The sequence below is a fragment of the Centroberyx affinis genome, unplaced genomic scaffold (assembly GCF_046629955.1).
Source record: "Centroberyx affinis isolate AG114_WGS23_722 - 3 ecotype Tasmania unplaced genomic scaffold, CSIRO-AGI_Caff_v1 ptg004274l_1, whole genome shotgun sequence".
Classification (NCBI taxonomy): Eukaryota; Metazoa; Chordata; class Actinopteri; order Beryciformes; family Berycidae; genus Centroberyx; species Centroberyx affinis.
The window spans coordinates 1-12500 of NW_027281997.1; the positions used below are offsets into that span (position 1 = coordinate 1).

At 40.9% G+C, this 12500-nt stretch overlaps 1 protein-coding gene across 1 annotated transcript; it reads left to right on the forward strand.

The window, feature by feature from the left end:
• Positions 1 to 8686: 8686 nt before the first annotated feature.
• LOC139664412 (partitioning defective 6 homolog alpha-like) lies at positions 8687 to 12375 on the forward strand (the record flags this gene model as incomplete). The annotated part of the gene is made up of 4 exons (XM_071543228.1): positions 8687 to 8976; positions 9756 to 9881; positions 10006 to 10202; positions 12036 to 12375. Coding segments are annotated over 4 exons (953 nt in total), but the record flags the coding sequence as incomplete, so codon positions are not given.
• Between the last annotated feature and the right edge of the window lie 125 nt (positions 12376 to 12500).

Genomic DNA, 12500 nt, shown 5'->3' on the forward strand with positions numbered 1-12500 from the left:
ATGCTAATTTTTTTTCAACCTTCCTTAACTTTTCTACCATTTCTCTTCAGCTGAAAGAGGGAGATCACACATTTTTAGGAAAATGAATCAGTGGATGGGGATAATCATAGATTTTGTATAATTCAGCGTCTGGTATTTAGAGGGGTTGATAACAAAAGTATCTATTTATCAAAAGCTGTAATCCTATCACTGCATCTGGAAAATTGCAATTTGTTACACTATGTGTGTTACTGGAAAAAAATAATAATACAATCTCTGACTAGGCCTAAATCTTGCCATCTACTGCAGCGGCACTTTTTGTACAAAAGCGAGAGAAAAAGAGAAAACGGGATTGTTTCGTGAAATGTTGCAGAAAGTATTCACTTTGGAAAAAATTTATACTTTTTGAAATGATTGACCGATTTTTTGAGAAACCGTTGGGAACGAATGCCATGCCGCGCTGGCATCATTTTTCATTTCCTATTTTGAATCGAGTGAACCTCTCTACCTCTCTTCTCTCATCTCTCCTCCTTCCAATCTTCTTTTCCCCTCCTTTCTCCCGTGCGACCAGCCGCCTCCCTCATTTGCCTCAGCAGTTGGTACATTCCAGCTGTGTTTAATAAGAGTTGCTCTGTAGGGGAGTGGACTAAAAATCTTCATGGGGGGGGGGTTGCTGGGTGGGTAACGGACACAATGGCCGAGCAGACAGACAGAGCAACAACATGTTACGTTATTATAGGTATTGATGATTATGTACAACAATTAGACCAATATATATATAGGCAGCAATGTATCCCAGAGTTTCCCTACCATTGAACAGGTGTGGTGTGTCACCCTGTCTGGAGCTACTAACCCCAAAAGAATTCCATTATTCTCGGTTTCAATGGAGAGTTTTAGTGTAAATTTGTAATCTTTGCCAATTTTGTAAACGTGTATATTTCAATTTTGAATATTCACACAAAGTATCAGTAACCAGCAGTTTCAATCCACAAATATTATTAGTCTCCAGAAACCCATAATAGACTAACCTGAGTAGTAGTAGTTTTTGCAGCAGTGGTAGTAGTAGTAGTAGTAGTAGTAGTGGTAGTAGTTTTTGCAGCAGTGGTAGTAGTAGTAGTAGTAGTTTTTGCAGCAGTGGTAGTAGTAGGAGTAGTAGTAGTAGTTTTTGCAGCAGTGGTAGTAGTAGTAGTAGTAGTAGTAGTAGTAGTAGTAGTAGTAGTTTTTGCAGCAGTGGTAGTAGTAGTAGTAGTAGTAGTAGTTTTTGCAGCAGTGGTAGTAGTAGGAGTAGTAGTAGTAGTTTTTGCAGCAGTGGTAGTAGTAGTAGTAGTAGTAGTAGTAGTTTTTGCAGCAGTGGTAGTAGTAGTAGTAGTAGTAGTAGTAGTAGTAGTAGTAGTTTTTGCAGCAGTGGTAGTAGTAGGAGTAGTAGTAGTAGTTTTTGCAGCAGTGGTAGTAGTAGTAGTAGTAGTAGTAGTAGTTTTTGCAGCAGTGGTAGTAGTAGTAGTAGTAGTTTTTGCAGCAGTGGTCGTAGTAGTAGTAGTAGTAGTAGTAGTAGTAGTAGTAGTAGTAGTAGTAGTAGTAGTAGAAAAAAGGAAACAGTGGACACTTGAGTATCATCTCAAAGTATCAGCTATCGGCAGCTTCAATCCAAAAAATTATATTTGCCCACAAAAACCCATATTGGTCAAAACTAATCTGGGTTTTTAGTCTGCAAGCCCAAATAATTTATCATGCCAATATGGTTTGGGTTTGAATGTATAAACTGTTATTTGTTGGTTTTTGAAGTGTATTTGGTTTACTGCCTTGGTGAGCAGTCATGACAGTAAAGTCAGTGAATTGACCTGACAGAGAGGCAGACCGACAGACTTGTCAGTTGACGGTACGGGGAGCTGAGCGAGAGCTGTGTGGTTTTCCTATGGATAGGGCTGTGGCTAATAACTTCTACCAGGTTTATTCCAATCCACATGCACTTTATCTCTGCAGTGGGGCCTCGGTAAACAGTGGGTGACGCGTATGACCTTTATAAGCCTTGTTTGTGTGCGTGATCCGTTCTGCAGAGCCTCCATAGCCGCATTCGCACAGGGTGCTTACAGTCTGCTGTTTTTTAACCCTGTGTGAGCCAGATGTTATGGCTTTGACTATGTAAAGCCAGAAATGAATGGATGAATGGATCAGATCTGAGTCACATCTGGATTGGAGTAACCCCCCCGTAACCCTGTTAATCTGACCCCTATCATCCCTGCTGCACCGCTTAACTATATTCCCTATGGACCCTAAAGGCTTTCACACGTACAGTCCCCCATTATTCATAATCCACTGTCTGTGTGTGTGTGTGTGTGTTAGAGGCTTACAGATTGTAGGCCTATCCAAAAAAAAAGTCACATAACTGAAATTGATGGTGTTCAGTCTCTGCTGTAACGTGTTTAATTCTTGCAGTTTAATTCAGTGAATTCATATAAAACATTGACAAAGCATGAGTCACAGTCCTCCTCAAGTCTCTGATTGGCTGGCCGGATGTGTCCGACAACTCCCTCCTTTTTCTCCCAGCATCCACTGCTCTCTCATCTCACTTCACCTTCACACCTGCCTTCTCTTCCGTTCCTCAGTTTATCTCTTTCATTTCAAACATTTCTAATTGGTACTTAGCTTCTTCTCTCTCTCTCTCTTCCGGAATCTCTTTTTTGTCTGGAGCTCACTGAATCTTATGATATATTTATTATACCTCTGTTTTTGCTTTCTGTCTCTCTGCCTTTTCAATTCTCTCCCTGACAGCGCTTCTCCTTGCTCACCCAGTCACTCGTTTTCCACTCGTCTTCTTCTATCATCTCTGAGTCGCACTCCATCGACCCCAACAGTGGGTTTCTCTGAGCTGCCCAGTACATAGAGGACCATGAAAAATGTTCCATTAAAGAAGAAAAACAAGAACAACAGCAAATTGCAGTAATGAGGTTTTCACACGGCCAGTAGCTGTTTTCCTTCCCAACACAACTGTCTGCACAAGTTCTCCTCCTGCTGGTCAGTTGCTGTCATCACTACAACAACAACAACAACAACTAGATTGTCACATGACATCTCAATCCATCACTCCTCACTCCTCTATAGTTGGTTGGCTCAGAGAAATCTTTTTTGTTACTCTTCTGGCTTACTTATGGGTTGAAATTAATGTAGAAGTTTATTTAAATTGGCAACTAAAAGGCCATTAAGTAATCTACAGTATGACTCCTATCGACCTCTATCAGTGACTACATAAATCAAAATCCCAGACACATAAACCGAGCCAATTGAAAGAACTGGAGGTTTTCTGGGTGGGCCAGTGGTTCGCCAGATGGCCAGGTAACCAGAAACTCACATAAGACTTGTCTGTCCTCCTCAACACGTCTTTGAGAAAGACATCAGCCCCCCTACCTGCTCTGACTCCGACTTTTACATCTGTGTCCAATGTGGACTCTTCAAGAAAGCAAAAATGCCATCGTCTGAAAGGAGGGGAGAAAAGGCTGAGAGCTGAGATCCAGGCTTTACAATCTTCACCTCTAGGAAAATGCTGCCGCTGCTATAATCTAGTCCAGAGATTATAGATTGAGGTTAAATCTGTCCATGTGTTTAATCTGTTTGACAGTCCCAACACTAGCCTAGGTCCTGACCCTTCCATAGATTGCACAAAGCGAGAGATTTCTAGAAATCCTGGACAATCCTTATATTAACCCTTATTCAACCAGGTTGACTAAGACCCCATTCTTATTTACAGCCAGCAGACTGGGGGGATTAGTTGCAGTGGGACGGAGGGTTAGGCGTGGTTAATGAAAAGTGGGCATACGTCTAATGCAGTATGCCAGTATGCTGCTTTTCTGCTTACATAGTACAAGCATGTGGACCAGCTTCTGTACTAGAGATGTTCCGATACTATTTTTTCCGATACCTGAACTTGTGTATCGGCCGATACCGAGTACCGATCCGATACTAGTGCGTTAAAAAATATATATATTATTATTATTATTTTTTAACAGCTGTATACTACTAACCCTGTATGGAGGTGATATGATTGCTATCATTGCTGTATGGCCTGGCTCAGGTTAAACCCTTTGTAAAACATGAACAAATACATACAGAAAATGAATGCCATAGAACTTTATTATCTAGTTTGACAGTCAGTCATAACTGAAAAAGAACACAAATAAATAAATCTAGGGATAAATAACAATTCCTTTAAAAAAAACTGTTAAAGTGCAGCCACAATTTAGTAAAATAAAAGACATTTAAAATTTTAAATAGTACAGTAACGGTATAAATTTAGTATATAAGTATAGATTTCCGGGAAAGCAGACGTTTTATCTGGGTGAAACTACTTTAAAGTTGATTTTTTTCAGGGCTAATAAATTACCCGATCCAGCATTTTAGGCTGTATCAGAGGCATTTCCGATACTGGTATCGGTATCGGAACAACTCTATTCTGTACAAGGGGGCAGCAAAGCCACTAGTCTGGAGCCAGTCACTCTGAGTCGGGTTTTTAAAAATGACTACTTTAGAGGAATGTTGACAAAAGTTGAAAAGGAGATGAAATGTGCGTTCTTAGGGCTAGGTCTAGAATGCAAGACGGGGAATATTCTGTCATTTTGCCCATGCAGAACGTAGCTGAAGAGAGGTACTTCCAATAGTTTCAGATGTCAGCATCAACATTTGACAGCCTCCTCCGTTGTATCGCCTTTGATTAGCCATGACAAGAACCAGTGCTGGCTGTCACACTGAGCTACTTAGCAACTGGGATCAGTCAAGCGTCATTGGCAGCTGGCTACAAGTTGGCCACTATGACGATTGATGGGATGTTTTTACACCAGGGGCAACTACTACTTTGATTGGAGTTATTAATTTAGCAGTATTTACATTTAGCACCTCTACCTGAAACGCATGACATTGCAACATGCATCAGCATCATGTTCCAAAATTCATGAAAAATGCCCCTTGTGTTGCTCTTTGCATTGTTGGATGTGTAGTTGAGGGGGTTAAACCTCAACGATAGTAGTTAAGGGAGGGGGGGGCATTAGAGATTCACCTTCCCTGCCTAGGTTACATTAGTTGGCGCAATAATCAAATGCAGAATTGCGTATTTTATGTTGTAACCGGTGTCCTTACCTTGTCTTCATATACTGGTGACATTTTTTGGGCAAAACAGACAGTTTCAGTCATTTCCATTACTGTAAAAAGGGAATTAGATTACAGATACTTTTGCCACTGAGGGACATATCTGAAGGGCAGAGGTATGCAGGTTGTGAGCTCATGTGTATATAGTGGTAGACTTGGCTGTGAAATGTTGCTTAACAGGAAGTCCTGCTTAGCCTCTGTCAGCATAGGGCCCAGGCCTAGCCTATACATACATGCATGTATGTATCACCCTTTTACTCAGCTCATAGAACCCTCCTATTCTATCCTCTTCTGCTTGCATGTTGACATTTCCCCCCCTGGCCATGTGGCTGGTGCCCTCTATTTAAGCAGTTGCAGGCAATCAGGCAATGAAAGACAGGTATGCCCGGGCCCACCTCCCCGTAGACCGGAGAGTGCGGACTGGGAAGTATTGGCCTCGTATTACCTGTCCCAGGGGAAGCCTGCGGTGCTGGCCTCGGTGCTGAACCCCCCCCCCGTCTGCTTTTGGGCTGCTGTCCCGTAGTTCCCCCTGGGATGCCACAATACATACATGATTTTAGACTCTGACCTAAGTTTTAACTCTCATTTTAACAAGCTCACTAAGACAGGCTCTCAGTAATCTAGCTAAAGTGAGATCTTTTTTAATTCAAGAAGAGGCAGAAAAGCTACTAGCCGACTGGACTACTACTCTTTTTACTGGGCTACCAAAGAAATCCATAGATATATTACAAATAATTCAAAGAATACATTTCTCCACTACACTGGATACCTGTGTTTTTTAGAATCGGTTTTAAAGTCCTTTTAATAGTCTATAAAACACTAAATGGCCTAGCACCTTCATACATTAAAGCCTGTTTATCATTTTATGTCCCTGCCAGAACACTTCACTCCTCCACTGCTTTTTTATTAGAGGTTCCAAAGGTTAAAGACACATCTTTTTAATCTGGCTTTTAATTCATACTTTTCTTTTTTCTTCTTTTTAGTCTTAATAACCTGTTTTAGGCTTTAATTTTACATCAGCTATTTTACTGCTTGTTTAGTATTTATATTTACCTCATATATTATTTACATTTATTTCATTTCCTGATTTTATTTATTATTATGTGAAGCACTTTGGGCTACAATTCTTCCTATACAAATAAAGTTTATATTATAGTTAGATATTATAGATAGATAGATAGATAGATAGACAGATAGATAGATAGATAGATAGATAGATAGATTTAATTGTTATAATTATAGCACTTTTTAAACTAATTTTAACACATTTAACAAACACAACCTAAGGAATTAAATCTAGCAAAATAGATAGATAGATAGATAGATAGATAGATAGATAGATAGATAGATAGATAGATAGATAGATAGATAGATAGATAGATTTAATTGTTATAATTATAGCACTTTTTAAACTAATTTTAACACATTTAACAAACACAACTTAAGGAATTAAATCTAACAAAAAATATGAAATCAACCGAACAATAAAATCAAAGGGAGCAATAGTGTTCTGCAAGGTTATATTATTATTATTTCAAGTCCCTTAAAACTGTTTTGTTTTTGTTTTTCTTTTCATGGTAATTTTAACTCGTATACCAACTAAAGCAAAGCCACTGAAATATGTCCATTGTTTGCTGTCTTACTTGAAATTTTTAATAACCTCAAATATCTTGTGGGTGATGTAATGCTGGCAGCTGACTCGTGGTGAAGCTGCACAGGGAGATATATGCCAAAACAAAAAGGAAAGAAAAAGAAAGAGGAGACAGGGAAAGAGAGGTAGAGGCAGAGGAATGAAAGGTGAAGTGTGGGATTAGAAAAATGATGTGGAAAAATGGAAAATATTTATAAAATAAAATCCCCCTCCCACCGACGGTCAGAGTAATGGATACGTATATGAAATTTGATACGTAGCATAATATTGTTGGACCGAAGTGTATTAATCTCCCTCCAAACAAAAAAATGAAGAAAAATATTCTGACGTACTGTTCCACTTGATTTGATTATATGGATAAACCTGTGAATTTCCTCCCAGACCCGCGAATAAGCCTGTCTCTCTTTCCCTTTATCACTCTCTTCCCATCTCTCTATGCTTCCTCCCCCCTTCCTTGCCCCATCTCCCACATCTTGGTGTGGAGGAGTGCAATAAAAACGGAATCCTCCATTCCTCTCTTTCTCTCTCTGTTACACCGGGTTTTTGGGAATAATCGTTGGGCAAGTTACCCGATAAGTCAGTCAGTCTCATCTTTTAAGTCTCTTTTAAAAACATACTTTTTTAGACTAGCCTTTTTGTGATTCTTGTACTATTATATGACTATTTTATTTTTCCTATAGTTTAATTCATCCTTTGCTTCTCTTTTAATTGTTACCATTGTATTCATTATTTACTATTGTATTCTGTTTTTTATTCTGTAATGCACCCTGTAAACTCTAAGAAAGGTGCTATCTAAATAAAGTTTGTTATTATTATTTAGCTTTAGATCTGCTAAAAGTTCTAATTTTCTCACTTTTGAGATGCTGCTGCCTCACTCAACATAGTGTATGCTAAAGTGTTAGCATGGAGCCTATCACTCAACGTAGTGTATGCTAAAGTGTTAGCATGGAGTCTACTATCACTCAACATAGTGTATGCTAAAGTGTTAGCATGGAGCCTATCACTCAACGTAGTGTATGCTAAAGTGTTAGCATGGAGCCTATCACTCAACATAGTGTATGCTAAAGTGTTAGCATGGAGTCTACTGTCACTCAACGTAGTGTATGCTAAAGTGTTAGCATGGAGTCTACTGTCATTCAACGTAATGTATGCTAAAGTGTTAGCATGGAGTCTACTGTCATTCAACGTAATGTATGCTAAAGTGTTAGCATGGAGTCTACTGTCATTCAACGTAATGTATGCTAAAGTGTTATCATGGAGTCTACTGTCATTCAACGTAATGTATGCTAAAGTGTTAGCATGGAGCCTACTATCACTCAACATAGTGTACGCTAAAGTGTTAGCATGGAGCCTATCACTCAACATAGTGTACGCTAAAGTGTTAGCATGGAGCCTACTATCACTCAACATAGTGTACGCTAAAGTGTTAGCATGGAGCCTATCACTCAACATAGTGTACGCTAAAGTGTTAGCATGGAGCCTATCACTCAACATAGTGTACGCTAAAGTGTTAGCATGGAGCCTACTATCACTCAACATAGTGTACGCTAAAGTGTTAGCATGGAGCCAACTGTCACTCAATGTAATGTACACTAAAGTGTTAGCATGGAGCCAACTGTCACTCAATGTAATGTACACTAAAGTGTTAGCATGGAGCCAACTATCACTCAACATAGTGTATGCTAGTGTTAGCATGGAGCATCAGGGCCAGCAATCTAAACATGGATGATTTTGGTGTCTATGTTCTCATCACTTAACAGCTAAGTTGGCTAACAGCCAAATCTCCCACAACCTTGGTGTATTCCTTTAATTGAATGTACTATATTACAATGTACTGCATTGTAATGATGAATGTAGAACTACTTTCAGAGCATTAAAATACAACTAATCAACTGCTCTCTTTCTCTTTCTGCCTCTTCCCAGAGGATGAGCCTATAGTTTTCGCCACCAACTCCCTCCAGAGGCGTAAGAAGGGGCTGGGCCTGACCGGGCTCCGCACCACCAGCTCGGGCTCCACCCACCAGAAGAACAAACCGGGCCTCCTGATCGGCCTGCCGCAGGACTTCCGACAGATCTCGTCCATCATCGACGTGGACATCTTGCCCGAGACGCACCGGCGAGTACGACTCCACAAGCACGGCACCCACAAACCCCTGGGCTTCTACATCCGCGACGGGGTGAGCGTCCGGGTGACACCGCAGGGCGTAGAGAAGGTAAGACACGGTAGAGGAGGTCACAGGTGAAGCCATGTTAACCTGTAGTATGGGGAGTGGGAAGAACACTATCTATAGCCACCAGCTGTACCAAGCAGCCACAGATAGCCACAATAGTACCAGAGGTGAAATTGTTCTGCCTTCAAAATAAAAGCGTCACATTTGTCACTGTCATTTTGGGGAACAAAGGCCTAAGTACTGTCATAAATATATGTTGTTAGTGGGAGTTTTTGAAAACAATTTGTTACAGTTTCTTATTTTCACTTTGACACTTGGTATTGTGACAAAGATCTTTTCCGTTCAAAATGAGAAGCTATATCCACAAACCTGTTATGTGGCCTATTTTTCAATTCACTGTCATTTATCATAGTCATTAATTGTTTATTTGATTGATGATTATGCAGTAGTGCACAATTTGAATAAATACAAATAATTTTTGCACGTTCCTGCAATCGTTTTATAATTTGCCACTCCGAGGCTGCATGAATAGCAGTAAATTGAGTAGTACATGGATTGATGCTTATCTGACTGCTTAATAATGTATTTGGTACTTGTATTGGTTCATCCATCTTCCTCTTTTTCTTCTGCTTCTTTTTCTTCAACTCGGAGAGCAGCTAATCGATAATGAAAATCAAATGTACATTTTGTACGTACATGTCTATTTGTCATACCTTTCCCGACGCCAAATATGGTTTCCTAAGCTCTTCAAACCTTTGTCAGAGAAAATGTGACATTTAATTATCTTCTCTCCGTTCTTTCTCCTCCTCCTCCTCCTCCAGGTCCCAGGGGTGTTTATCTCTCGGCTGGTGCGTGGCGGGCTGGCAGAGAGCACGGGGCTGCTGGGAGTTAATGATGAGATCCTGGAGGTCAACGGCATCGACGTGGCAGGAAAATCTCTGGATCAGGTGAATACTAATAACCAAGACGAGGAAGCAAATGGAACGGTTCAAATAAACGGTTTCATCGTGGGGGGGGGGGGGGGGATGAACATGTAACGCTTGAAGTAACGTCCTCTTTCCCTCGCATCAGGTGACAGACATGATGGTGGCCAACAGTCACAACCTCATCGTCACGGTGAAGCCGGCCAACCAGAGGAACAACGTGACGCTCCGCGGCAGCAAGGTGTCGGCCGGCAGCACCTCCGTGGGCTCGGCCGGATCCACGGGCTCCGCCCCGTCGCACGACTCGCCGAGCCCCGCCTCCCAGAGTAACCCCATCACCGCGAGGTAAGGGATGGACCAGAATAATAATAATAATAATAATAATAATAACTTTATTTGTATAGCACCTTTTAACCAGACTGTTTACATAGTGCTTCACAGAATAAAAAGGCATAAAAGCAGTAAAACAATAAAAACAGTAATAAAAAGGACAACAAAGGATACAATTTAAATACACAGAAGTAAAAAAAACAACAAAAAAACACTAAATACATGTAAACCAATTTACCACCACCTAATTAAAAGCAATGGTAAAAAGATGTGTTTTAAGATGCTTCTTGAAAGTGCTGAGTGTATCAGTGGCTCTTAACTCATCTGGGAGGAAGTTCCACAGTGTAGGTCCAAGGTAGCTAAATGCTGACTCACCACTCTTAAGCCTAATATTAGGGATGGTCAGCATACTGCTACTGGATGATCTAAGTGATCTACATGGTACATATCTCACTATCATATCGCTGAGGTAGGGTGGGGCGAGACCATGAAGACATTTAAAAACTAATAAGATGATCTTAAAATCAATTCTGGAGGATACAGGTAGCCAATGAAGAGATTTAAGAACGGGTGTAATGTGGTCTCTCAGTCTAGTGCGTGTTATTATTCTGGCAGCGGCATTCTGAACCCTTTGAAGACTAGTAATCAAGGTCTTGGGTAATCCAGACAGGAGGGAATTACAGTAGTCTAGCCTGGTTGTCACAAAAGCATGCGCAAGAATGAATGGAGGAGAAGAGAAGCGAAGAGAACGCTGGATAGAATAGCATTTCAGACACGGTTCAGGTCAAATTCTGCAAAGGTAGCCACTCAAACAGACTAAAAAATATCTTCAACAGATAACCTTGATATTTGTGTCAGTAGAGGAAACTTTGAGTTCTTGCAATATGGTCCCTCAATTGTTTGACTCCTGTACCTGAAGGAAGCTAGACTGATGCAGGTTTTCAAAGGCAAATACCAATGGCAATATCTTTTGGACTGCAGATATTTTGTACTAGCATTCAGTAACTTCAATTTTGTAATTGACCATGGCAAAAAAATCCACAAAATTCCAAGTATTGAATGTTCAATGAGGTTATATCAGCCTAGGGTTGCAATTTTCAAAGTTGGAAACTTTCCATGGGAATTAACGGGAATTTATGGGAATAAACGGGAATAAACCAGGAATTTACTAAATTGAAGGTATGCTCTTAATAGGGAACTTAAATATAGTTGGGGAAAATATATTTTAGCATAATCCTGACTAAAACAACCAGATATCATGCAAGTACAGTTGAATATCTATGCTATTCCTCAATCACATGCACACATAGCACACTGCTTACTGCAGGGCTATTGAGACCACGCCCCCTACATGCACTGTGCATTCCTGTGCATTTTTCTTAATTTTTGAATGGGTTGGGTCGGGGGGATGAGTAATATTTAACTCAACATTCATGTTTTTGTTCTTCAATGAAAGAATTGATTGTTCAATCAAATATTTAACACTTGATAAAGTTCTACTTACAAATAAATCTGTTTTAATTGTTTTATTTTGGATGGATGTCTGCTTATAACAAAACAAATATTTATGCTTGGATATGATACCTTTCCATTAAATTACCCTCAATTCCCAGTTAATTCCCATAAATTCCCATAAATTCCCATAATTCCCATGGAAAGTTTCCAATTTGGAATATTTCCAAAATTCCCCAGCTTAACTTCCCATGGAAATTTACCGGAAACTTTCCGGAAATTTACCGGAAATTTTCCACCCCTTTGCAACCCTATATCAGCCTAACCCTCCATTTTAGATGTACTCATTCTACTGTTTTTCATATTTCTCCCCCGTTTCTCCGTCGTCCACCACAGCAACAGCGTCGCCGAGGGCGACAGCGAGGACGACGAGGACGACGGCGACCTCATCATCGAGAGCGACAGCCTGCCGCCCTACGTTCCCCACCGGGTAACCAACGGCGACGGCGGCGGCGGCGACCACAACAGAGACTCGCCCGGCAGCGGGCCGCGCGGCACGGCGTCGGCCCGGCCCCTCCCGCAGAGCGCCTCCACGCCCGGCAGCGCGGGCGCCTCCCTCAGCGACAGCTCCATGGCCACGCCCGACCACAACGGCAGCCCCTCCCACACAGCCAGCAGCAGCAACAGCAGCAGCCAGGAGAGCATGAGAGAGGACGGCAACGTCATAACGCTGTAACCGTGACGACGACAATGACGCCGTAGCACCTTTTTTTTTTTTTTTTTTTCATTTTTTGACCGTTCCTCCTTCCTCTCGATTCACCGCTACAGTTTTTTTTTTTTTATATGAGGGAGTATTTTCAC